The following is a 26873-nucleotide window of genomic DNA, read 5'->3' on the forward strand; positions in this document are numbered from 1 at the left end:
ATAGGGTAATCAGAATGTTGAAAAAACTCCAGAAAATGAAAGAAATAATAATGTTTAGCTTACAGCAGAGACTCAGATAGTACATGATACTTTTGTACATGTATTTGAAGACTTGTCATCAAAAGAATTTGATTTATTGTGTTTAGTTCCAGGGATCAGAACTAGGAAAATGAAGTTGCAAAATTACTGACTTTTGAAAATAAATTCTGTCACAAAGGTTTGCTCTGATCCCAAGGACAGGATACATTAAAAAATATTGATAATTAGAACTGTTCAAATCTCAGTGGATACATAAAAGAAGCACAGGATTTCTTATTGTTGGAATTCTTCAACCTAGAATTAATGGAAAATTGTTTCCAATTGTTTTATGTTTCTACATAAAAGATAGGCTTCTTGTTCATATACAAGCTAAAATAGCTATGTAGACTCTAGGACTCTTACTCTGAGAAGCAGTTCAGAAGTCAATCAATCAACAAGCCACATTTATTAACTATACATCCTTTATATTTCTTGTATCAGACACTATGTGGAAAAAAATTGAGAGTCCTCACCCTCAATAAGCTTAACTTTTAATAAACAGTATTTACACTAATCTATACATATAAAATGTATACACAACTAATACAATAAAATTTAGTAAAAATTTTCACTAAAATGGTTAAAATAAAATTTTGATGACTGGGTAGTAAGTTTTGGTTGTTTGAAAACTCACCTTATATGCATTGCTTCATTTTCTAATAATGCTGGATAAATGAGGTATTACTGTATCAGAAAGAGACTACCATTGCAGTTCAGTGAAGTAAGTTGTTTGCACAAAATACTGACAAACTGAGCAAAGTACCCAGGGAAAGAAATTGTAAAGACTCTTAAATAAATCAAAAATGCACAACAGTACTTTAATATATCAAAACTTTATTTGGCTCCATTGGGCAGTACTAATCATTGTTCTCCCGCTAAAGCACATACAATAATAATCTCTTTTCCTTTGTTTCTTGTTATGGATGCAGCCCATTGGGCACTATAGGGAGCTCTAAAACTATTAAAAGATTTAGAAGAATATTACAGAAATATCAAGTGATAAAAGTGCTTTAGGAAATCAGTACTAAAGGAACAATGGTAGCTGTTATGTGAAGTTCTATTCTAATAGTCTAAAAAAGAAAAAGCTATTGTTGTTATTCTTTAAAATTTGAAAAACAAAGACAAAAAAGGAAGTCTAAACAAATATTCAGCTGGATTAATTTCAGCTGAATATGAGAAACCTCATATTCAGCAGGATCATTTTCAGCTGAAACACAAGAAATCTAAAGAAGTGGAATGAGTGCTGCCAAGGAAAGACTTTAGAATTAGAACCATTGCTCTCAAAATCGGGTCAGTTTGACCCTCATTTGAAGAATATGAGACAGAGAAAAAAAATCAATATTTTCATCATGGAAGTTACAAGAATCAGGTAATGTAAACTTATGCATCCTCTTGCTATAACTCAAATTGTTACACTGAGATGCATTATCTTTAAAATATAGACATTCAAAAAGTCTCTTTTTATGCCATTTCAAGAATTTTCTTTATCTACACAAACAGTTCTTTAAAGCTGGCAGGTATAAAAGAGCACTTTACAGATGGAGGAGATGAAGCAGAGGTTAGGTGACTCGTTAGAGAACACAGGAAGAATTCCAGGCACAGCAAAGGAGTGAAGTTTCATCAAACCTGAAAAGACTCAAAACTGTACATGAAAGGGAATATGAAAGTTGCCTGTATTCTTGGACCTGGGCTTCAAACAGTCACTCTATCAGAATTTTTGTTTTGAATTCAAGAACAAAATTAAATATAGTAAAAAAAAAAACCAAGCAATTTTAAAACTAAACTAACTGATTCAAATCTATACATTTGAATGCTTTCTCAGTTGTGCTACTCACCTTATTCCCTCTTTAAGAGCTATTTTGCTGGTGAAAAATAGGTGAGTTTTCTTTTGATTCAAAGAAGGCTGATAAATGCCTTCTGGACGGATGGAAACTGTCAATTCTAACAGCTGCTTTTTAGGAAACTTTGAAGATCGATAAATAGTCTAGATCTGAAGCTGTATTTAGAATTAGAGAAGAGAAGGTCATACAGAATAAATATCAATGCCAGGATGATTGAGGTGATGCCTTTATGAGGATTAATAGAAGGAAATGAGATGTTTAATTTAGAGAAGAGAAGGTTTAGGAAGGACATGATAGTTGTCTTTAGGTGTTGAAAAAACTCTAATGGAAAGGGGGATAGAACTCTTTATTCTAGGTCCTTTAGACCAGAACTAGACATATTAGGTAACAGTTGAAAGGAGAGTAAGCTTTTGGTTTCATGTAGGGGAAAAAAAAAACTTTCCAATGATTAGAGCTGTCCAAAAGTGAAATGGCAAATAAAACAGTTATAGATTCTATTAATGTATGTAGTTATATATTTAAAATATTATTTATATTTATATATTTCAAAACATTTATATTGCAATATAAATGCACTATGCACAAGCAGAGTTTATACTAAGAATATAAGGCTATTCAATATTTTCTGAAGCTAGATTAGCACTTCATGCAAAATGCAACTTGGAAGAAAGTTATGACTCTTGTAAGAGAGCAATGTATCAAAATCTAGCTTGGCCAAATCTCAGGAAATGCCAATTGATATTACAGGGACTGCTGAGAAACTCCTTATTTAGGGGTAAAATCAAATTCTCAATAGGACTGCTAAAATTTTGACCTTATGGTATTTGTATATTTTACACAGATGACACTGGGAAAAGTTTGTATGATGTAGATAATTTGACTCAAATTATTAAAAGAACTGGTGATAAAAAGGGAAGATCTTCATTTTTCCTTGCATATACTGCTAAATCATAAAGCTACCATTATAATATCAATAATATTATGACTTACATTTGATCTGTTGTGAGTTATTCTTGAAAACTGAGTAGTACCATAACACAGTAAATAAAAAATTGGACCTGGAAATCAGGAAGTCCTAGATTCAAAACTTATCCCAAAACATTTATGTGACCCATTCTAAGAGGGGAGATAGTAAATGCCAAACATATAAGTATAAAGACAGTGGTACCTTGGCACTGGTTTGCTTCAAAACTCATCAAATTCAGTATCTGATACATTTTGATGAAAAAAAAACTGCTATAGTACTTGATGCTTGCTCGGCACTCATCCCACTTTGAGCCTGTCATGGTTGAACAGCAGGAATGTAATATTGGTCCTGTGCAGCCTCTGATAACATGTGCAGCCACTGATGCTGTTATTGTCCTTGGTTGTGGGCAGCTCTTCCCCAGTAAAGGCAGAGGGGACAGGACTGTCAGGTGAGAGTCCAAGATGCTGAGGGTGTGTATATTACCTGGAAGGCTGAAGGATGATTTCTAGAGGATGGTGTGTCTGCAATATAGTTTTCTGGCTCCTGAAACAGTAGTACTGAAGAGTCCTGGAGCCGCCAGTGTGCTCATCAGGAGGAAAAACAGTAGAAGCTTAGACTGTGTGGGGTTGAGGCAAGAGTAAAAAGGTCTCGGTATCTTCTTGGGTCAAAAAGGGAAGAACTTGGTTGGCTGGTTTCTCTACAACTGGGAATCCCACTTGCCCCTCTGGAGAACAGGGAGGGAAGGATGGTTAGGTTTGTAACCTAACTGGAGATGTCTTCCTTATGGGAAAATTCGTTCAGTACTCATTTTAACCACCTCTCCAGGACTACAGGTTTGGGAGCTGAGAGACAGACTATATGCTGCAGTCTCTTGCTGCAGGAACTAACCTGCTGGCCAACACAGGCAATTTTAGTATCTCAGGCTCCAACCTGGCAATCCTACTTACCTCCACCTTTTCTGGGAAAGATCTGTCCACAGGCAAGGGCAATAGTAGGGGCTGGGCAGTATGCCTGCCCAACCTCATATCCCTACTACTCAACCAAGACAACAACAAAGTGGAACAAGTGCTGAGCAAGAATGAAGTGCTGAAGCATTTTTTTTATTGAAATGTATTGAATAGTGATTTTGATGAGTTTTGAAACAGACAAGTGCTAAGGAACTACTATATATGCATCCATATACATATACACACAAATACTTGATAAAATACTAATTCATGCTGAAAATATTTTAAGAAGTACATGATAAGAATAATTTTTCTTGTAAATGTTGAAATGGGTATTCATAAAATTCCCATCTCTTCCAGCGCTTCATTTTGGCAGAGATCATCTTGATTTTTCAAAGACTAAAGCAACAAAAAGAAGCTGAGAGGCTGGATGACACAGGACAATCTTCCAGGACCCTGCGACAAACAATATCTACTTCTCAGGCCCCTTACTAACAATCCAGAAACTAAAGCATAGTACATTTGTTACTATGTGATAAATTCTTTGACCATGGTTACTCATGAACAAAGGAAAATACAAAATGACCCTGGAAATTCCCTACTGCTTTTGCAGAAGCAGTGACAGAGGGGAAAGAAGTAGGTTATACTTAAAGTCACAGTTTTTAGATTATCAACATTACATATTGGTACTCTAAATAAATTTGCCCAAAGATCAGTGAACTGGCATCCAAACATATCAGTGTTAGGAACTGAATTCATACTAACATCGATATCCTTGCTTTTTCTGATTCCCCTTTTGCAATTCAGGGAAGCTTAGGGACTCCTTCATAGAGTAATGCTTTTAAATTTCATTTAAGAACCTGGTTAAAAGTTCCTTTTTTATTCTGAATTGGTTCTATTCTGGAAAGCAATCTGGAACAATGCACTCAAAGTTACTACACTATATATTGCCTTTGATCCATCTTTCTATCTCAAAAGACTAAAGAGGAAATATTACCCATTTCTCAGAGAAATGATGGACTTTAAATATAAAGAAAGATATGCATTTTTTCCAACAAAGCCAAAGTGGAAATTTGTTTTGCTGGAACTAAGTATATTGTGATGGAGATTTTATTTTTCATTTGTGGAGTTGGAGGAGATGGTAGTGGGAGGGGGAGACAATAAATATTTGTTGAAACAAACAAATTGTAATAAAAAACCATTGCTCTGAATCAAATCCAACAGACAAATTAAATATCAAATAGGAAGATTACAAGATCATAGTTCCAGAGCTGAAAGGAACTTAATCCTGCTTGCCTTAGTTCTTCATCTGTAAAATGAGCTGGAGAAGCTGGAGAAAAACCACTTCAGGATCTTTAATAAGAATGTCACAGATGTGACAGAAACAATAGAGCAACAAAGTAGCATATTGTCTAGAGAGGTAGGCAAGCATCAGAAAGATCTTGATTCAAGTTCAGACACTGGCATGCACTAGCTATGCTGCTTTGGCAAATCACATAATCTCTCAGTGAAGTAAGCAAGTCTCTAAAACTACATTATAAATTGTAGAATAGGTGGTCATCTGCACAGTCATAGGAAGTTTCCTCATTAGCAGGATTCCCAATTCAAATAAAGTCATAGATCTCTTCCCTCCCAATTCCTCCCCTCTTTAACTTTCTTAGAAACCTAACATAGAATTTTTAAAAAGAATAATAGATTTTTATTTTTCTAAATACATGCAAAGATAATTTTCAAGATTTGCCCTTGCAAAATCCTGTGCTCCAAATTTTTCTCCTTCCCTAGACAGCAAATAATCCAAAATAGGTTAAACATGTGTGGTTCTTGTAAATATATTTCCATATTCATCATTCTACATCAAAAATCAGATCAAAAAGGGGAAAAGTAAGAAAGAAAAAAAAAAACAAGCAAACAACAACAAAAAATGAAAATATTACCTAACACAGAATTTTAATACAAATAGCTTAACTTCACTCAGCATGATACCACATTCAATTTAGATTGTGATACAGTGAAAGAAACTCAGTGGCTCTAGAATCATGTACCCTAAGTTAAAATTCCCATTCCTGACCTGTATGTGCACGAATGTTTGTGGCAGCCCTTTTTATAGTGGCTAGAAACTGGAAACTGAATGGATGCCCATCAGTTGGAGAATGGCTGAATAAATTGTGGTATATGAATATTATGGAATATTACTGTTCTGTAAGAAATGACCAGCAGGATGATTTCAGAAAGGCTTGGAGAGACTTACACGAACTGATGCTGAATGAAATGAGCAGAACCAGGAGATCATTATATACTTCAACAACAATATTATATGATGACCAGTTCTGATGGACCTGGCCATCGTCAGCAACGAGATCAACCAAATCATTCCCAATGGAGCAGTAATGAACTGAACCAGCTACGGACAGAGAAAGAACTCTGGGAGATGACTAAAAACCATTACATTGAATTCCCAATCCCTATATCTATGCCCACCTGCATTTTTGATTTCCTTCACAAGCTAATTGTACAATATTTCAAAGTCTGATTCTTTTTGTACAGCAAAATAACGTTTTGGTCATGTATACTTATTGTGTATCTAATTTATATTTTAATGTATTTAACATCTACTGGTCATCCTGCCATCTAGGGGAGGGGGTGGGGGGGTAAGAGGTGAAAAATTGGAACAAGAGGTTTGGCAATTGTTAATGCTGTAAAGTTACCCATGCATATAACCTGTAAATAAAAGGCTATTAAATAAAATAAAATAAAAAAACATCATGGGGTACAGTTTCTTTGTCAGTAAAATGAATATAGTGGATTCAATGACCATCTCTAAATCTATGACCCTAATGAATTTTAATTGATAAAATAATACAATGCCTTCTTAGTTTTTCCCACCAGAGTCTATTAGGATTTTTTTTTTCTCCATTCTCATTTGATTTTTTCCTATGAAAGCAGAGTGTAGTCATGTATTTGGGACAGCTCAAATTGATTACCCAGATCTGATTGTTAAATTTTCAGCATGAGAATTTACAGCTTCAAAATGAACATTCTCAATTAGGACTTGACCTATTTACTTTTTAATGTATAGACTTATGAAAGTGATAAAGAAAATAATGCAGACTGAAGTTAAATATTTTAATAAACAAATAAATTTGGAAAGCTAGTAAGCATTTACCAGCACCACTTGTGGTGTGCATTTCATTCTTCTAATTATCTTTTTTTCAGTTTGCTTTATGTCATAGGAATATTTTCTGTATGAATCCTATGATTCATACATGTAATGAATATCACATTATAATATTTTATAGCATTAATGTACTTCAATTTGTTCAAACATTTATTTATTGTTGAATATTTAAATTCCCTTAAGTTTTTTAAATTACATATATTGCTATGAAACAATCTGAACATATATGTATATATAAAAATAGACACATATGCATATTTTTTGGAGGGGGAGGGAAAGCAGTCAGAGTTAAGTGACTTACCCAGTGTACCTTAGTTAGTACATGTCAAATGCCTGGCTCTGGATTTGAATTCAGGTCTTCCTGATTGCAGGGCTGGCATTCTATCCACTGTGCCACCTAACCCTTTTTTAAATTTTTAGAAAATTATTATTTTTGGGGGGAGGCAACTGGGTGGGATTAAATTATTTGCCCAGGGTCACATAGATAAAATATGATATGCTATAGGATATGATATGATATGAATGTGCTTAAAAAAGCTTATTTCCAGGACATATAGCTGACAATGGAATTATTGGGTTATAGAATATAATTATTTTTCCAGATTTTACTATGTGTTTCCAGATTGTTTTTACACAAAAATTCTGTGAATTTGCAGTTCCATCATTAAAGAAGGACTGTGTCTGTTTTTCTAATCCTTGAGAACAATTAGTTTCCTTAACTTTAATCATTTTTTGGTCAATTTGACAGGTGTAATGTGGGTGCTTCAAAATTGTTTTAATGAATATCTTTTAGATTACTGGTTGGGTTGAGTACCTTAAAAGTGATTATTAACAATTATGTTTCTTCTTTCAAGCTATTCCTATATTTACAAATCATATATCCATGTTGGACTGTGAATAAATACTCTGTCGAGTTAATACTTCCTTACATTTTTTAGATGTCAAGTTTTAAAATCTCATTTTCACTGATTTTTTTTTCATCTGCTATTTTTCTTCTTTCAATTATTTTGTTATATGAAACTGGTTTTAAAATACCAAAGTTTACTTATCCTTTCCCAATAATTGTTTCCAATTTCATAATTTAAAAAAGTTTTTTTGTATACCCAAAATACATACCATACTCCGTTTTCTTTCACCTTTTTAAAAAATACCTTTTCTGGGGCAGCTAGATGGCACAGTGGATAGAACATTGGCCCTGAAATCAGGAGGACCTCAGTTCAAATCTGGCCTCACATTTAATACTTCCTAGCTGTGTGATCCTGGGCCAGTCACTTAATGCCAATGCTTAAAAAAAATTTAAAAAGATAATTTTTAAAAAGATAATGTCAAAAATACCTTTTCAAAAAATATGTTATACAACTGGTATTCCCTGCAGCACAAGGTTTAAGATGTGGGTCCAAATACCTTTCCCATAAAATTGACAAACAATAAATTCAATTATTTTTTCCAGTTTTTAAGAATCTCCTTCCTACCTCCTTTTCATTGTGAAGATAAGGAAAATGAAACCACTATAAACATGTGTAGTTAAGCGAAACAAATCCTGCATTAGCCATGTCCAGAAAAGAGAGAGAATATACTTCAATTGACCCTCTAAGTTCACCACTTTTCTTTATGAAGGTTTCACCATTATTACTTTGGAATTTGGGTTGGTTATTACATTGATTAGAAATTCTCATGTTTTTCAAAGTTGCTTATTTTTAAAATGTTGTTAATATTAAATTCTTTTGGTTCTGTTTACTTAAATTTGTATCCATTCATACAAGTCTTCTTGTTTTTTCTGAAACAATTCTCATGATTTCTTACTTCAAAATAGTGTATTTCATATATAATAATTTATTTAGCCATTTCCCAGTTGACAGACACACCCTTCAGTTTCTAATTCTTTGCCATCACACAAAAAGAGATGTTATAAATATTGTTTGTACATATGTACATTTCTTCCCCTTTGTTTGATCTCTTTAATGGATTGACCTAATGATGGTATTCCTGAGTTAAAACAAACACATATTTTAATAGCTTTTTAGGCATAGTTCCAAATTACCTTCCAGAATGACTGGTGAACCAGTTCACAACTCTGCCAACAAACCAGTAAGGAATTTGTTTTCCCAATGTCTCTACAGAATTTGTCTTTTTCCATTTTTTTGTCAATTTTGCCAATCTGATGAGTGTGATGTAATGTCTCAGAGAAATGAATATATTTGTGAATACTCATACTTTTTATTTTTTAGGCCTGTTAAATATGAAGTTTTTGATTACTTTTGGTAAGATGGCCAATAATTCTACTCTATTCCATTGATCAAGGTGACATTTTTTGGCCTTGTACAAATTTTTTAAATGATACAAATCTTTTCATATATTTATAATGTTTAAGAATACAGTACTCTTTTTCTTTTTGGTGTAGTTACTAATTTTGCTTGCTTTTTGTTCTTAATATGTTTCATTATGATCGTCAAATTCTATAAAGGAGTTCTTTATTATTTTCATTGACATTTTGTTAATTTGTTTAGTTTGTATTTATAATATAATTAATATAGGGAACTTCAGGTGAGGAAAATGTCTCTATCAATGCAGATCTCAGCTACTCTGAAAGTTAAAGTCTTAATGAGTTGTCTGGGGGCACTAAGATTACCAAGACATGATATCTCACACATCTACTCTAAATTAGAGGGAGGACCAACTCAAATCTTCCTGAATTTAGGTCTGGCTCTTAATCTATAATGCTGCATTATCATATTATTGAATTTAACATTAATTAATTAAAATTAATTAAATTACATTAAATACATAATTTTATTGGAGGAACCAATGTTATTCAAATTCTGTTGCTCTGACCCCTACAGGAACACCAGATGTTATACTATTAGCTAAAATTCTCCTTTACTTTGATCGTTTAAGTTTTATATTGCTTGTTATAATAATCTTTCACATTCCCAAACTAAGTCATGGTGATTTTTATTTTTGAAAATTGGACTCATTTTTATTAAGTTTTGTTGATCTTTATTGCTAGTAAGAATAAATGATTGTCAATGATTACTTGAGGTTAGACATTCATTGTCTAACTTTGCTGAATTTATTTCCTTTAATTCTTTTTTGATTGAGGCATACACTATATAGTGTGGAAACATGTTATGTTAAAGTGGAAAAAATACAAGCTCTAGGAGCAGTGAGGTGGCACAGAGAATAGAGCACTGCCCTGAAGTCAGGAGGATCTATCTCCTTCAGACACTTAACATTCCTGACTGTGTGACCTTGGGCAATTCAGTTAAACCCAATTGCCTCAGCAAAAATTATTTTTAAAGTACCATATTTGCATTATAAATAGTATTGGGGTTCATCTTTTCTCTATTTGTGAATGATCTTTGTATTATCTGCTATGGAAAACTTGAAAGAACTCCGATGTGAAATTCTCCTTACAGAAATTTATTTCTCTTTTAATAGTGCAATGTTTTGATGACTTATTTTTCTTTGCTGCAATGGTTTATTCATTTATTCTTACATCAGAGAAATTTAATTTTTTTTAGATATGTATCTATTTCCTTTAAAGTTATTTGTGTATAATTAGGGTTAAAATTTATTAATCACATTCTTGATTATCTTTGGGTTTTATATGATAACTGCTTTTTCATCTGTGATTTTGTAGATTTGTGCTTTTTCCTTTCTCTTTTTTTGGGGGGGAAATGCTAAAGTTTTCACATTTTATTGATCTTTAAAAATCTGCAGGCTTTATTTTAAATTTTATTGTTATTTCATTTTCTACTCTATATTTACTTTTACAATGACAATTTCTTTTTTAAACTTTCCTTTGGGTTATTGCTTTCTTCCTTTTATAGTATCTTTAAATAACAAGTTTAATTCCTTTATTTTCCCTTATTTTTATATAATATAGGTATTTCATTTGCTTTCTCCATTCTAAAGCCTTTCAAGAATGTAATTTTTCTATATGTAGATTATTATCATAAAATTTTTATATAGATGAGAATGTAAGCATATGGGTCTATACTTATGGCATATTCACTATTGAATTTGTTAGTCATAATAAAATCTGATTACTTCGTTCCCCCATATCTTTGGTATTTTCCTGTTCTTCACCTCTCATGAGAATTGATTTTTCAATGCATTAAAAATTTTGCCACCTTCATAACAAACTTTCTCTGTGTTTACTCAAACTAATTTGGCTGCCTTGCGCAACTTTCTTTTCTTTAGTAAAATTTCCAGTACTTCTATAAAGATAGTTGAAATATGATGCTAAGAAACTAAATGTGGAGGTTCTGTTGTTCTTAATGATGAAGTTTCTTTTAATGTTTCCAATTTCTCTCTAAATCAAAACCAAGTCTTTTTAATACCAATATTCTTCTAGAGATGTAATATGAATGTATATTATAAGGAACTGAATTTGAGGACTATTCAAAGGGTAATTTAGAGGTACATGGTTGGAATAAGTGGCACACAACACATTATAAGCAAGAAATTAAGGAGAAACTATCTAAATAAGGGGGAAAAAAGAGAAAATAGGAAGGAAGGGGAAGGAAAGAAAGAAGAAAGGAGGAAAGGAAGGAGAAAAAAAAGGAAGGAGGGAGAGAAGGAAGGAAAAATGTAAGGAAGTAGTACAATAGAATTGAAAACTGGGCAGGCTATGTATTGAGAGTAAAGAATAATCAGTAATCAAGCTGAGGTATTCATTTGTATTCTAATGATGAGAACAGAGCTCAAAATGATCAACAGTATATTGTGTATATCTTCTGTAATAATTTGATGGAAATACATGTTTGGTGGGGAAGTATAGATGGTACATGGTCTGCATCTTAGAGAAAATAGCCACATTAGTGGGATAAGATATTCATTTAATTGTAGCTATTTGGAGTAGAAGATTTTGGACTTGGGATCCAATAGTATTATTTACTGTTGATAAATTAATTTCCTACATCAATGCAGATCAGTTGTTGTTCTGCTTATGGAGCCACTTAGTGATATGTATTTTTTCCTTTTAAGAACAGCTTAATTTGTATCTCACAGGTATTGATTCTATTTTCTGTTATTTTTAACTCAATGTTTTTCAAGCTCTACATGTAATTGTACCACTTTTGCTAATTTTGAAGTTGCTTAATTCCTATTTCAGTGAATCATGGTCTATATATAAAATATGTATAATTTTCACCACTTGGAATCCAAAGAAGAACTTCTTTATGACTTGATATGTGATTAGATTTTGCGAGCATCTCATTTGTCCTGGAAAAGAATGCACATTCTCTGATTCTACTGCTAACTATTAAATTCAACTTATTACATAATTTAAACCTATGATTTCTTTGCTGATAATCTTTTTTCTGAGTTGTCATATTCTGAAAACTAAGGGTTGTTTCCCAAATATGATGATTGTTTTTTTCTATCAATGATAATTTAATAAATTAGCCTAACAGAAGATAAGTGAAAAACAAGAGGCAATTGATAGTGCAGTGGATAGAGCAATTAGGCCCAGAGTCTAGCGAGCCTGAATTCAAATCCAGACTCAGACATTTACTAGTTGTGTGACCTGGGCAATTCACTCAATCCTGATTATTATCTCTTCCCTTCTCCCTCCCCTCCACCAAATTAAGTGACCATAAATTGTAAATTCACATATTTGCGGCTTATTTTTCCTTTTTTTTTTTTTAAACTGAATTAAACCCTTCTTGTATCCCTCATTTTTACTTCTAATATAAATTTTACCTTAATAGATACCTGTAATGGTACTCCATCTTTACTGAACTTGTAGTTAATATAAAATATTTTAGACAAACCTAAATATTACTCTAACCTTTTTTCATCAAATGTGTTTTCTATTAGAAAATCCATTATTCTGTATCTCCTTTTATTTAAATTGGAGAAAGACCATTCACATTTATTGTTATAAGTAATGAATTTACTTGGTTTTTAGTCAGTCTCTCATTCTTGATATTATAAAGAGGGTATAAAATTAATCTTCATATTCTACAACTATTTCATCTATTAACAATAGCAATAAAATGAGTTGTAATATAAGTTTATTTAGATAACTGTAACTTATATTTCCATGAGTTTTAATTCCCGTTTTATTGTTGGAATCCTAGTGTCAACTCAAATTGAAACAAGGTGAAAACTCAAGGGTGATGTCAGAATCCTGGTGTTAACTCAATATAGTGCTTATTGGTTCACACCTTAGAGCAAATCCTTACAAGGTGATAAGCTGCTAATACTGATGGAAACAATGCTTGTGTTCACACCTTTAGAGAGCTCATAAGTATCTAAGTACTCAATGGAGTTCACCCGTTTGGGAGACTTTAGGGTTTAGAAAGAAACACCAAATTCACACCTCCCTTAGGGCCAGAGAGCACTCTGGGAGATAACCCAGAATCCCTCTCCCTCCAGAAGGAGGAGTTAACCTTTGGGAGATCACATATATACAGGGAGCTCTTGGAGCTTGGGGGAGTTACTTGAGAAAGTTTACTTGAGAGAGTTTTCTGGGAAACATCAACTGGGGTTGGAGACAGGACACTGGAGGAAAGCCTTCAAGCTCTATCTTCGAGGCAAGAGATTCATTGCATCTTCCAACTTGGTGCTGGCTGGAAGCTGAAGAAAGCAGAAGCAGAAGCCAAGGACAAAGCTGCAAGATCTCTAGATCTCTTGGAACCAAGCAGAGAGATAGGCCTGAGCTAACCAGGCTACATTGTAGAACACAATAAAATTTCAGATCTTTTATCAGCTGGCTGAGATTTTGGAGTAATTATTTATTTCAACTGAGACTAAGGCTGCCTCCAGAAAACCTTCACATTTTATGATAGAAGTTTTACCATTTTATTACTAGCTATTTTTCTTTTTGTAATATTCTGCCCCCTTCTTTTGTTTTGGTTTCTTATCCCAGCCCCCCCCCCCCACTTTTGATTAGTAAATGTGGATGTATTTTTAGTGTTCTTTATTCTTTTGTATATTTACTTTTAATCTGAAAGAGTGGTTTGAGTATTTTAGGTAACATTCAGTTTATAAACCTTATTCATATATGAATGGATATATTAATATACTGAATGTATTAGTATATGTTATTCATATGTAACTCACATATATGAATATATTTGTATATTATTCACATACATATATTTATATGTATTACTAATATATTTCATTAAAGTAGTAAACTTTCTTAAGGATAAAATAAATAAAGTTTTATTTAGGAAAAATACATATATGCTCAGCCAAAAAGATCAAAAATGCAAAAATAACATCCATATTTACTAAAAATAAAGTGTTTAATAGAAAAGAGACATGAGAGAGAGGGAGAGAGGCAGAGAGAAAATAAGAGAGAGAGAGGAGCGAGAGAGATGGGGGAGAGAAGAAAGGAGGGAGGCAGTTAGAGACAGACAGAGGGTGGGAGAGAAACAGAGGGGAGGGAGGGAGGGAGAGAGAGAGAAAGAGAGGGAGGGAGGGAGGGAGAGGGGATGGAGAGAAAAGAAAAGGGAAGAAGAGGAAAAGGAAGAGGAAGATGGAGGAGGGGGAAGAAGGGAAGGAGAGAAGATATAATTAGGAAGAGAGAGAGGGAGGAAGGTAAGGAGGCAGAAAATTTTGTACTTGAGATTGCCTGATATTTTTCCTTTTGTGTTTCATCTTTGTTAATTAAATTTCTGGTGCTATTAGGAAATATGGTTGTATATATATATATATTGACCACATCTCATATGATTGGAATACAAAACTCTAAATGAGAAAACACTTCTTACAATGCAGATCTGATATGTGTATACATGTATATGTGTACTATAGGACTGTATATAAACTCAAGTATAATCAGTTGTATGATTTATTTTTGGCAATTACAAATCATTTAATTAACTTGGATGTTTTCATTTTGGGCTTGCAGGAATCTATTTCATTGAATTTTTTTTTTTTTGGTTAATGAATTCTTTCAGGTTTTCTATGTATTTGAAGAGAAATATGTTTTCAATTGGTTTGATTATGTCTGGGGGGCATATAATTATGGGGTCCAATTCTTTTAAGACTTTCATATATTTTTATACAACTCTGAGGTTTTTCCTTTGTTGTTTTAAAAGATACAATTAATTAACATTGATATTTTAAACAATGTAACTTTCTGCTGTTCTTGAAGATTGTAAAAGTTTTACCTTATTGAATAGTATTTAGTAATTCTTCTTGCTAAGTTCTGTGTTTTCGCTGAGCTGTCTTCTCCAATTTGGGAATTTTTTCCTCCCATTATGTCTTTGAATATCATATTTAATTTTAAAATCTGGTGCACCAATTAATCTAATAGTTATACTTTCTTCTTTATCCTTTAAATGTGTTTTTTGTCCTATTGATACATAATTGCTTATTCAGATATGTTCCTAGTTACACTTGGTTTTTGATTTTTTTTCCATCAATTTTTGTTCAATTTCATTTGTTTTCTTCTTTGGGGCTTCCATGGATATGGTGTGTGTGTGTGTGTGTGTGTGTGTGTGTGTGTAGAGAGAGAGAGAGAGAGAGAGAGAGAGAGAGAGAGACAGATAAAGAGAGAGAGAGAGACAGAGAGAGAGAGACAGACAGAGAAGAGAGAGAGAGAGAGAGAGAGAGAGAGAGAGAGAGAGATTTAATAAGCTATAGTGACTTCCTATTGTCTCTAATAGCACTTACTGTAATGGGTTGAGGCTTGAGTTGATGCACTGAGGTCCCAAGCACATGAGGCTAAATAGTAATTGAACTATAATCTATTAATATACATGCTTGGATAAAAAATGGTCCCTGCCTTTCTCTCTCTAGGTCTCTTCACTGGCCACTTTCAATTCTTCTTTTCTTCACCTCTACTCCATGCGTCCATCATTTCCTTCAAGCTACTGCTCCATTGACATCTTATACACTAGGACTTTCTGAAACTCCTGGTATTTAAGTGACTCATTTATTTTGCATTATTCTTTATGTAATTATATATGTACATGTTGTCTCTCCCCAGTAGATCCAATCTCTTTGAGAGAAGGGTATGTTTCATTTGTTGTTTTTATCCCCAGCAGTTTACAATGTTTAGTTTATAGTGGATGTTTAATGTCTGCTGATAACTGATAAATCTTACTATCTTTATTTTACAGGTAAAGAAACTAAAGCCATCTCAGATGATCTCAATCTTTTCCCTCCATATCAAAGATCATAAGATTTGTCTCTCCGGTACCCTCCTAATGTTTGGATATTCTGGTTTTTGTCATTTCTTTTTAAATTGCTACCATTCTCTTCTCTCTGGATTAAGTTCTCTACCCCTAGCTCAGCCTTGAAGAGATAATGATTGTTAGTTTCCTTTGCTTTCTTACCATGATATCAAGAAATAGCACATAAACTTTTATTAGATTTTTAAGGGTTATTACAATACACCACCTGTTGTGATTCCCAACTCTGCCACTTACTACCTTACAATGAGCAAATTACTTAACTTCCCAATGACTCCGTTTTTTTTCATCTATAAAATGATGGGGTTATACTTGAACATATTTTTGCTCTTATAACTTCAAAATCCTATGAGACAATATAAAAAGGGAGATTCCCTTCCTTTTTTGCTTTGAACCTATGATTTTCTTGGTATAGAGAACTCCATCTACCATTATAGATCAGGTATTATTCTGAAATTTATAATCTGAGAAGATTAGCTGAGGAGCTGAGAGTTTATATATTTGCCCAGGATCATAGAGCTGGTTTCTGTTAAAGGTAAAATTTCAATCTTTCTCAGGCAGCTCATTATTCATTATACCATGTTTCCTCTCACATGGATTTTAAGTTCAAGGTGAATGTTTTTACATTGTAGAGGCCAAATAATTCTAGTCCTCTAAGAAAACTGGGAAACCAGACCTTCTTTCTTAATTCTGTTTTCTTTCTGCCATCTTGCTAGGAATAGGACTTGGGGGCATATGGAGTTGATTTTTTTCCCCCTTTTAATCAGAGTATTACTTAGAAGCCATGTGAGTCAACCAATCATATGAAATATCTATATATACTGTGTACATGTGCTAAACTTTAAAGATACAAAAAAGAAAAAAGATAATTCCTGCTACTGAAGAGCTCACAATCTAATGGGATATTCCATTAGCAAACAAACATATATAAATAAGCTATATGCAGGAAAAGAGAAAAAGAAATAAAAGGAAGACAGTAGAACTGGGAGGAATTAAGAAAAGCTCCCTGGAGAATGCGAAATCTTAGCAGGATTTGAAGGAAGCTAGAAGGCAGGAGGTAAAAATGAGGAGGAAAAACATTCCAGATATAGGTGACAACCAGTGAAAATACCTGGGGCAGAGATATGTGTCTTGTCTAAGTTATAAAAAAAGACTAAAAATGTGGGTAAAGGGTACTAGGTAACAAACAAGATTTTTGTATTTGATCCTGAAAGAATCCCCAATATAATATGTCCAAGTGGTCAACTCACCTCTGCCTGAAGACCTTCAACAAAGGGGAATTCACTACTGCCTGAGGCTGCCCATTCCATTTTTGAATAGCTCTAAGTGTGAGGAAGTTTTCTTGATATCTAGTTTAAATTTTCTTTCTGCAAATTACCTTTGGTTCTTCCCTCTGGAGCCAAATAAAACCAGCTTAATCCTTTTCACATGACAGATATTTGTATTTGATCCAGGGAGCCAATGAATCCACTGAGTGTGTAGGTAACATAGTTGTACTAGAATTTTGAAAAAATAACTTTGGTGGCTGAATGGAAGGTAGTGGAGAGAAACTTATGGCAGGAAAACCAATCAGCAGGCTATTATAGTAGTACAAGTATGAGCAGTTAAAGGCCTGAACTAAACTGGTTGCAGTATCATAGAAGAAAAGAGCATATATTCAAGAGATACTGCTAAAGTGAACTTATCAGGCCTTGGCAACAAATTGGGTATGGGAGAGAGAGAGATAGCAAAGAGTTGAGGGGGATTCACAGATTGCAAGTCTGTGGACTGGGAGGATGGTGATACCCTAGACAAAAATTGAGAAATATAGAAAGGGGAAGTTTTAAGGGGAAAAATAATGAATTCAATTTTGGACATGTTGAGTTTAGAGTGTGTCTACTAAACATACAGTTTGAGATGACTGATGGATCTGTGGAGGAGTAAAACTAGAGGTCAGTAGAAAGGATAAAGTGGGGTAGTTAGCTGTGAGAATTATCACCATAGAGATGATGATTTAATCCATGGGAGTTAATGAGAAGTCACACAGAGGGAAAAAAGAAGAATTCAGGATAAAGCCCCGTGGGACATCCACAGTTTGTGGATGAGGATCTAGCAAAAGAGACTGAGGAGAGGTCATATAGATAAGAGGAGAACCAGGAGAGAGTAGTGTCCTGAAAACTCACGTCTTATAACTTTAAAACCTCTGCCTGAAGACTTCCAACAAAGGGGAATTCACTACCTCCTGAGGCTGCCCATTACATTTTTGAATAGCTCTAACTGTGAGGAAGTTTTCCTCATATCAAACCTAAATTTTCTTTCTGCAAATTACTTTTGGTTCTTCCCTCTGGGGCTAAATAAAACCAGCTTAATTCCTTTCACATGACAATCCTTCAAAAAAAATGAAGAAATAAAACCCCCTACTATTCTACCTTATATCTCACCAAGTCTTCTCTTTTCCCGGTCAAATGTTGCTAGTTCTTTCAACCAACTCTCATCTTAGATGAATACTAGTCTCTTCACCATTATGGCTGTCCTCCTCTGGGCACTCTCCAGCTCACTTATTCCTATGTTGTGGCACCCAGAAATGAATATAATACTCCAGATATGGTATATTTAGGGGATGTAACTTTTCCGAAGAAGGCTGACTCAGAGGAAAGTTTAACTTATCTTGATACTCCCAGGATGTGCTCTTTTTCTAAGCTGGGTTTTCCATTTGGGCTCTGATTCTATGTCTTCCAGTAACCTTTCCCTGACTCTCAAATCAGTGGCTGAGATGCAATATTAGATACTTGTCCCCAGGTAACTCCAAACACCCCTCTGCTTTTCAGTTGCTCCTGATCGCTTTCTCCCCATATCTATATGCATTAAGCAGGAGAGCTTATTTTAATTTCAGATCACCCTTAGAAAAAAAATTAACAATAATAATTATATAATAACAGATTCTGGAGAAAATATCCATGGGGTTGGGGACTCCACTAACTGCTTGCTGCACAGTAAGAAATGTGCCATATTAATAGTGAATCTGCTTCTCAATTCAACAAATATTTCTTCAAGATCTTTCTATGTTTTTAGGGGTAAAAGCATTCAAAGTATTATCTTCAAGTAGCAAACCCACCAATAATAACAAGACTGATAAGCTCCCAAGTCTCCCTAATTGTGCATCTAAAGTCTTTCTTCACATTCCCCAGCCATGACATACACATTTGTTCATGGATTTCTCAAATATCTTGACTTGGAAACTAAAGAATACTAAAGGCTGCCTAAAGTCAGAGCAAAGTTGCTAATTGTTTGGCCTTGGCTCACCTACATACAACATTTAGAATCCCATTCAAGTAAGTTCATCACAGAGGAACCCAGTGAGGAACACTACTTTAAGAAAAGGTAGGGAGAGAAATCATCCAGCAGGTGAAAAAACATAAAATATTTTGGATACTGCATACTTTACCAGTTATGTCATGCTGTTTGAATGACTCACTGTAGATCTGATACTGATTTGGACAATGTTTCTTCAGCCATTTGCAGACATCCTGCTGGGTCCACAGAGCCACTGGTTTTGACAGCTTCACTGTGCCAGACTATAAACACAGAAAAGAAAAAGAAAATCCATTAAAACCAGCACCCTGCTTTGAAAAGTACTGCCATGCAATGAAATTCATTTCTAATTCATTAATTCATTGGTTTATAAGCTATAAAGCTGCAATGGGCTTTTGAGATGAACTCATCTAAGTCCTGAATTTTACGGCTGGAAAAATGGAGGACCATGCACATAAAGTTGCTTCTCCAAGGTCAACCCAGGTAAGAAACAGTGAGGCAAAATTCAACACTAGTTTTACACAGAAGCCAGTGTTCTTGCCATACCACCACTCTACCTCTCCCATTCAATTCAACTCAATATCTAATAAGCATGTAATATAAACAAAAATGAAAAACAAGGATGAAAATGGCAGGATACCTGCCTATAAGGAGCCAACACTCTAAAAGCAATAGCAAATGAGTCTGATGCAAAACAGATTCTGCAAAATGCAAATGATCATAAGAATTGTTTGACCTAATACCTTCCTTTTATAGATTAAGAAATTAAGTCCTGAATAAAGTAAAGTCACAGAGCTGAGATGGGACTGCAAATCCAGCCATCTTTCATGACATCAAAGTTCTAGCAATGCAAAGTTGAAGAGGTAGGAGAGGTGAAGGAGAGAAAAGAGGGAAGGAGAAGAGAGAAAAACCATTTACATCTGAGAAATTCGGGGAGGAAGTGGAACCTTGCAAGGTTCTTGAAGGATTTTGGCTGGTAGAGATCTAGAAAGTTCATTATAGACATAAAAAAGCAGAAAAATGTCAGTTAGTTCAAACTTAGTTCATCCAGTAGAAGGGGATGGTCTAGAGTGTTAATAGACTATTTCTAGTAAAATCCTAATCTATAACACTCCAGGAAGGAAAGGCAGCTACACAGTTAATATGAAGGTTTAGTTGCTATAAACAGAGGATTACAAATTTAGAGTTTGAAGGAAAATTAGAGGCCATTATATCTACTCCCTCTCATTTTACAGATTAGGAAACTGAGGCATGGAGAGGTGAATTGTTTTGTTCAGAATTAACAATTAGTTTGAGGTTTGATTTGAGCCTCCATCTTCTTGACTCTAAGGCTGATGCCTTATCCATAACACCTTTGTATGTAAAATATATATTACTATAAGTAAAGTCCTTTATGAATATTAATATAAATTATCTTTGCTATTTATTATTTTGTAAATTTTTTGATATATCTAATAACATTGTTATATGATTTCAGTAAAACTATCTACCCAATCCACAATTCTACTGATTACAGTATTATTCAAAAAGGCTTTATGGGAAAGCAAGATTTCTCTCCATTATATGGTCTTCAAAGCCTATGGTTTCCCTTCTACTAATGACCTTCAATGTATCCTGAACACAATTTAACATTGGACTAAATTACCAGACAATTTTTAGAAATGTCTCTAGAAATGAAGAAAGAAATTCTTCAGCTCTCCCACCCTGACCCCCCACTTCAGTGCCTTAAGAAGGCACTCTGGAATGAAGTTTCTGATTGCTAGAGTTATTTGCCCAATAGTGTTCAGTGTTTGCTAAAAAACAAAAAACCAAAACACTGCAGTTTTGTGTTCTAACACAATCCAAGCCCTGTGAAATGGTCTATTTATCAAGCCGTCTTTGAGCGTGTGTGATAAATGAGAAACATTTTTTTCCAAGTTTCAGCACTGGCCTGATGAAAGAAGGGATTGGTACTTGGTTCATTATCTTGCTTAGTGCAAAAACTTGCCAACCATTTGATTGGCTCTTTCATAGCCTATAGGAATGCTTTTTTATTATGGCTAGTAATACTAAGGCTGACTTCCTCAATGTTTCAAAAGACAGATGATCTTGCTGGCATAGGTATTCCCTCCCTTGATGCAGATCACAACCCCTTACATGCCCTAGTGGATGCTCTTTATGAGCTGTTATGACTGAAAAATTAATCAACTGAGAGCTTGCCTTCTAGCACTGTGTCTCTCTATATTTAACACCCCATACCAAGTCCATTGTCAGGCTTGCATTCAATGCTATTCCAGATTTGTAGCACCTACCAGAACTTGCAATCCACTGTCTTAGAATCAATTCCACTTCTGGAACTAAGAAATAGGGAGGTTTAACCTCCATGCCATGATAAGACATTGAAATGAAATTTCAACAGAGGAATACTGACATATTATGTGAATAATTTTTATAGCTTTAATAATCATTCAACAAGAATTTATTAAGTGCCTACTTTCTACCAGGCACTGTGCTGAGTGCTAGAAAAAACAAAGAAAGGCAAAAGACTCCTGAGGAATTCATGTCTAAAGTTTCTAATAGCAATTTGTCCTATTGGACATTTCCCCCAATATAAGAATCAGACCTTCCTAATCATGATCAACTTTAAAAGCTAATGATTTGGTTCATCATTTAATATAATTTAAATTTAGTAAAACTGCTCTCCTGATTACAGTACTTTACAATTTCAAATTAATTTTACACACACACACACACACACACACACACACACACACACTCCTCCCAATAATTCTTATTACCAACCACAACAATGTTTTTAAAGTCTCCATTTTATGGAACTCTGTATAACATTTGACACTATTGACCATTTCCTTCTACTGGACTCCATCTCTTCCTTTGATTTCAGTCTTTACCCCATACTTTTGTTCTTCCTTTTACTTTGCTAACAGCTTCGCAACCTCATTCCCAACCTCTTAAAGTGAATAATCTATCCTTGGATTTCTACTCTTCTTAATTTCTCCCTTAGCAATATCATTTATTTCTTAAGTTTCAAGTCTCACATTTCATAGCTTCATTCCTAGTCTTGGCTTCTCTATTATTGGGTTTTCAACTAATTCTAAGGTATCTGTATCTTAATGTTCCATTGTCACCTTAAACTGAACACAGAACTAAATGGCTTCTGAGGTCATTTCTGGTTCTATGTTCCTAAATTTAATTGATGTTTTCCCTGTAAATATGTATGACAGAAAAATAATCTATATAGAGCATTCTGCAAACTTTAATGGACTGGATCAATATTTGCCAATATTCTGACTTTACTATTTCTATTACTGGCAACACCATTTATAACCTTCCATGTTTGCAACCATGGTGATATTTTTGACATTTCCTCACGAATCATATCTAAGCATTCACCAAGACCTTTTGCTTCTATTTCCTCCTTTCTATTCTCACTAGGAACATCTTTGTAATAAATCTTTGTTACCACCTAATTCAACTATCATTATAGCTTCACAGTATAGCCTCCAGATTCTTTTCCCTCCAATTTTCCCTTAATTTTATTATTAGACATTTCTCTAATATATTAGTTATTTTATTCTTCTGCTCAGAAATCTTCAATAGCGCCAGTTGTGAAGGTACCTGTAATTACAGGGCACACCTGTAATCCTTGGTACCAGTTAAGCTCAGGCTGGTGGATCACTTGAGCTCCAGGTTAGAGGAGGGCTGAAGTTGACTGTGTGTCCATACTAAATCAGGTACCAATATGGTAAGCCCCCATTAGCAAGGGGCCATCCGGCTCCCTAAGGAGGGACAAACAGAACAAGTCAAGACAGTAATATTGATTAATAATAATATTGGATCCAAAAGTATCTGCTACATTTCTAGCTTGGGCAAAATAGGGAGATAGAGCTAATCTCATAAACCCAACAAAAACACACACATACACAGTAACAACAATAGCAATAACAAAGTACCCAGCACTACAATCACCATCATCAACTGGCCTTTTTTACTGCCTAACATAAAGAGCCTGAAGCTTTGTGTCTGGTGTTGAAAGCCCTCTACAAGCTGGTGGTATCTTTTCAACCTTATAATCAATTTTTGCTATTTCTTTCTACTTGCCAAATTAGATCACTCCAGCTGCTGATGTATTCTTTGCTTCCTTTCCCTCCCTTGTTTTACTGACAATATTCTCTGTATCATGAATATCTCCCCTACTTCTCTTTGCCTCCTAATTTCCTGCTTATCTTTTAAAACTCAACACAAATGCCAACCTCTCAGATAAAGACATTTCTTACATCCTATCAATACTAGTCTGCTCTTTTAAATCTTAGCTCTTTGTTCAGCACTGCTCTAAAGCACTTATTATATGATATCATATATTATAGTTATTTGTGCCTATCTTACTTCTCTTAATAACATGTATGCTCCATGAGGGCCTCATCTAAGTGCTGCACTGCTCCCTTATATCTAATACAGTATTCTAAATATAAGAGATTATTTATTAATTTGAGGGAATAAATGAATGGATTTTGTGTAACATAGCAAAAATATGATGCTTTTAGAAATCTGAAATGTAAAAAAGCCCCAGGTCAGGGGTAAAATTTATGACTGGTAAATTGGATTTTTTGCACTTGAGAATTCATATGATATCCTTGCATTCCCTCTCTCCTCTTATTCTCCTCCTAGGGCAGTCCCTCACTCAATTGTGAAACAGAGCTCTGTAGAATGATATTATTGTTCATCCTTCACTGTTGTAGAGGGCCAATGAGGTAAATGTGATGGATAATGTCTTGACTGGGAAGTGAGTTGGATGTGAGGCAGAAATGCACAAAACTATCAGCCTCAATCTCTCCTTCAGAGTCACTTTAGTTCAGTGAGTCAGCATGACTGACTTCTGCTGCTCGTGGTCATAGGAACAAATTGTTCTCATCCATACCTTCCATCAAGAGAGCGCTTCAAAAGCTTGGGATGGATATCTCCTTAACACCAACAGTTTTTTAAAGACTATGGATTACCCTCTATCTACCTGGTTTAGCCCTTCTGCTGAGACAGTTCACCAAGGTGTGGCCACTGGTATGCTACAACTACTTGGAGAGAAAGGTAAGAATTTCTCTATGGAAAGTCTAATCATCAAGGGCTTGACTTTAAACCCTCTGATTTATTTTCTATTTATCCTTTATACAGCCTATAGCTTTCTTCGTCCATATTTGTTTGCATGTTGTCTCCCCATATTTTAAACTCTTTGAGAGAAGGGATTATCTTTTATCTCTCTTTCTACCCTCTGAGTCTAACACAGTACCTGGCATTTTAGGTACTTAATAAATGTTGATTGATTGATTATTGATTGATTGATTGATTTGGAGAGTCCTTTGCAGGAAAGAGGAGTATCCTCATTGATATCTGTGGACAAGTAGGAAGTGAGATACAGAAAAAAAGAATAAACTGTTTGCAAAACATGGAGTTTGCAAAAGCATGGAATGGCCTAATTTGGCAAGTATAGAGAGGTGATGAAAAATGATATAAGGCTGAAAAGATGCCACCAAATTGTAAAGGATTTTTAACACCAGGCCCAAGGCTTCAGACTCATTGTTACACAGTGAAAAGACTGGTTTATGATGGTGGTGGTAGTGTGGTAGTGTTGTGTATTTTGTTATTACTATTGTTGTTATTTTGTAGGGGGAAGTGTGTATAAATGTTTATTTTATAGATAAAACAGATTTTGAAACTAAATCTCTATCCCTATTTTGCTCAAGCTAAAAATGCAGCAGTCACTTTTGGACCCAATCTTACTGTTTGTTATTCATTATGACATTTTTGACCTGCTTAGTTTGTCCCTCCTTAGGTTTAGGGGAGGGGCAGGTTCCAGGGAGGGCTTGGAGCAGGAATATAGGCAATTCTTAGGAAACTTCAAGAGGATGAGAATTCAAGATACCACCTACAGCAGAAATAGAAGAAACGGTATTCAACAGAAGCTTCTTCAACTGATGTAGGAAGCTGGGGTAAGAAAAGCTCCTTTTAGAGAGTCTGCTGAGGAGAATAATAAGGTTTAAGTTATACCTTAGCTATTCACCATTAACTATAGGTCATCTTCAGATTTTAGCCAAGCTAGGGATATTAGTAAAAATATGGTCTGTAATTTGATCAGTAGAATATTTGTTTTATGAACATTTCTATGTTTTTAGATTTTTCTATGTGGTAGCAAATCTTCAAAGATCTCATCTTGCCTATGCATTTACCTTTAGCCATTCTTGCTTATTGCCTCCTGACAGTGAAGTAGGTAAAATGTATTATATCACAGTCCTTCACTGTGGAATATAATAATAACATTGACAACAACAACAACAAAAACATAACAAGGAGCTCTTAGGAAAACAGTCACCCAGTATTAAAGATCAATCAATATACACACATTTATAAGGTATCCATTTTTTGCCAAGCATAGTTTAATGTGGCACAGTAAAGGATACCAGATTAGGAATCAAAGTTTCTCTTATATAAAATTGGATGACATTGGTAAATCACTCAAATTTTCTAGGCTTTAATTTCCTCAGCCTCAGGCTGGACTATATTATCTCAAGCTTGCATATAAGTTTTAACCCTATATCTTATGATAAAAAAATTAGTTTCTCTCCTAAGGAGACTATATTTCATCAGGAGAAACAAAAGGTTTATATACAAATTATAGATACATTATATACATATATATATACACATTTAGATTTAATATTGTACATATAGTATACATACATATATGTTCATATGTATGTATATATAGGTGAATATATATATGTATTATAAGTACAAGATTAAAAAAAATTTTTAATGAGGAGAATGCTGGGATGGGGAGTAGGGATATAAGGAAAAGTATCATGCTTGTGGACAGGCCTTCCTTACCTCTCACCTGGACTACTCTCATAGCTTCTGGCTGGTGTCCTTGCCTTAATCCTCCTTCCTCCACTCAGCTGCCAAAGTGATTTTCCTAAAGGATAATTTTACCCCTACTCAATAAATTCCAGTGTTTCTCTATTACTTCCAGAATCAAGCATAATATTCAAAGATAGGAGGAGAGTACACATTGATGAGGTCCTGGGATGCACTAAATTATTAAAGTAATAAAACAGAAATCAGTTCATTTACTTATTAAATCAAGCAATACAAATAGAATAAAGGAAAGGAAAAGGATACCTTCTAAGTACCAAGGACACTCTGCCCTTCTTAACTAGAATATGACTATTTAGCTTCAGTTATATTAATCTCTGCCATTCTTAGTAAATTTAAGCAAAGTCCCCACTGCTTTACTACCGTGTTCATACAACTTTGTTATTTACTAGGTCAACCATTCCTAAATTAATTTAGTCCCTGTACCTTCAAAACATCCTGATAAAATTTATTAATGTTTAAGTGCTGGGCTGAAGGGTTCTGAAAACATCAAACACT

General features: G+C 34.2%; 1 protein-coding gene across 2 annotated transcripts in view; it reads right to left on the reverse strand.

The window, feature by feature from the left end:
• SAMD12 (sterile alpha motif domain containing 12) overlaps positions 1-26873 on the reverse strand; it is a 479641-nt gene that overhangs the window by 255737 nt on the left and 197031 nt on the right. For both annotated transcript variants that reach the window (XM_023496464.2, XM_023496463.2), the window contains exon 3: positions 19588-19717. In XM_023496464.2, coding sequence (XP_023352232.1) covers positions 19588-19717 — 130 coding nt within the window. The remainder of the gene's footprint in view (positions 1-19587; positions 19718-26873) is intronic.

Source organism: Sarcophilus harrisii, chromosome 1, assembly GCF_902635505.1.
Source record: "Sarcophilus harrisii chromosome 1, mSarHar1.11, whole genome shotgun sequence".
In the NCBI taxonomy this organism is placed as follows: Eukaryota; Metazoa; Chordata; class Mammalia; order Dasyuromorphia; family Dasyuridae; genus Sarcophilus; species Sarcophilus harrisii.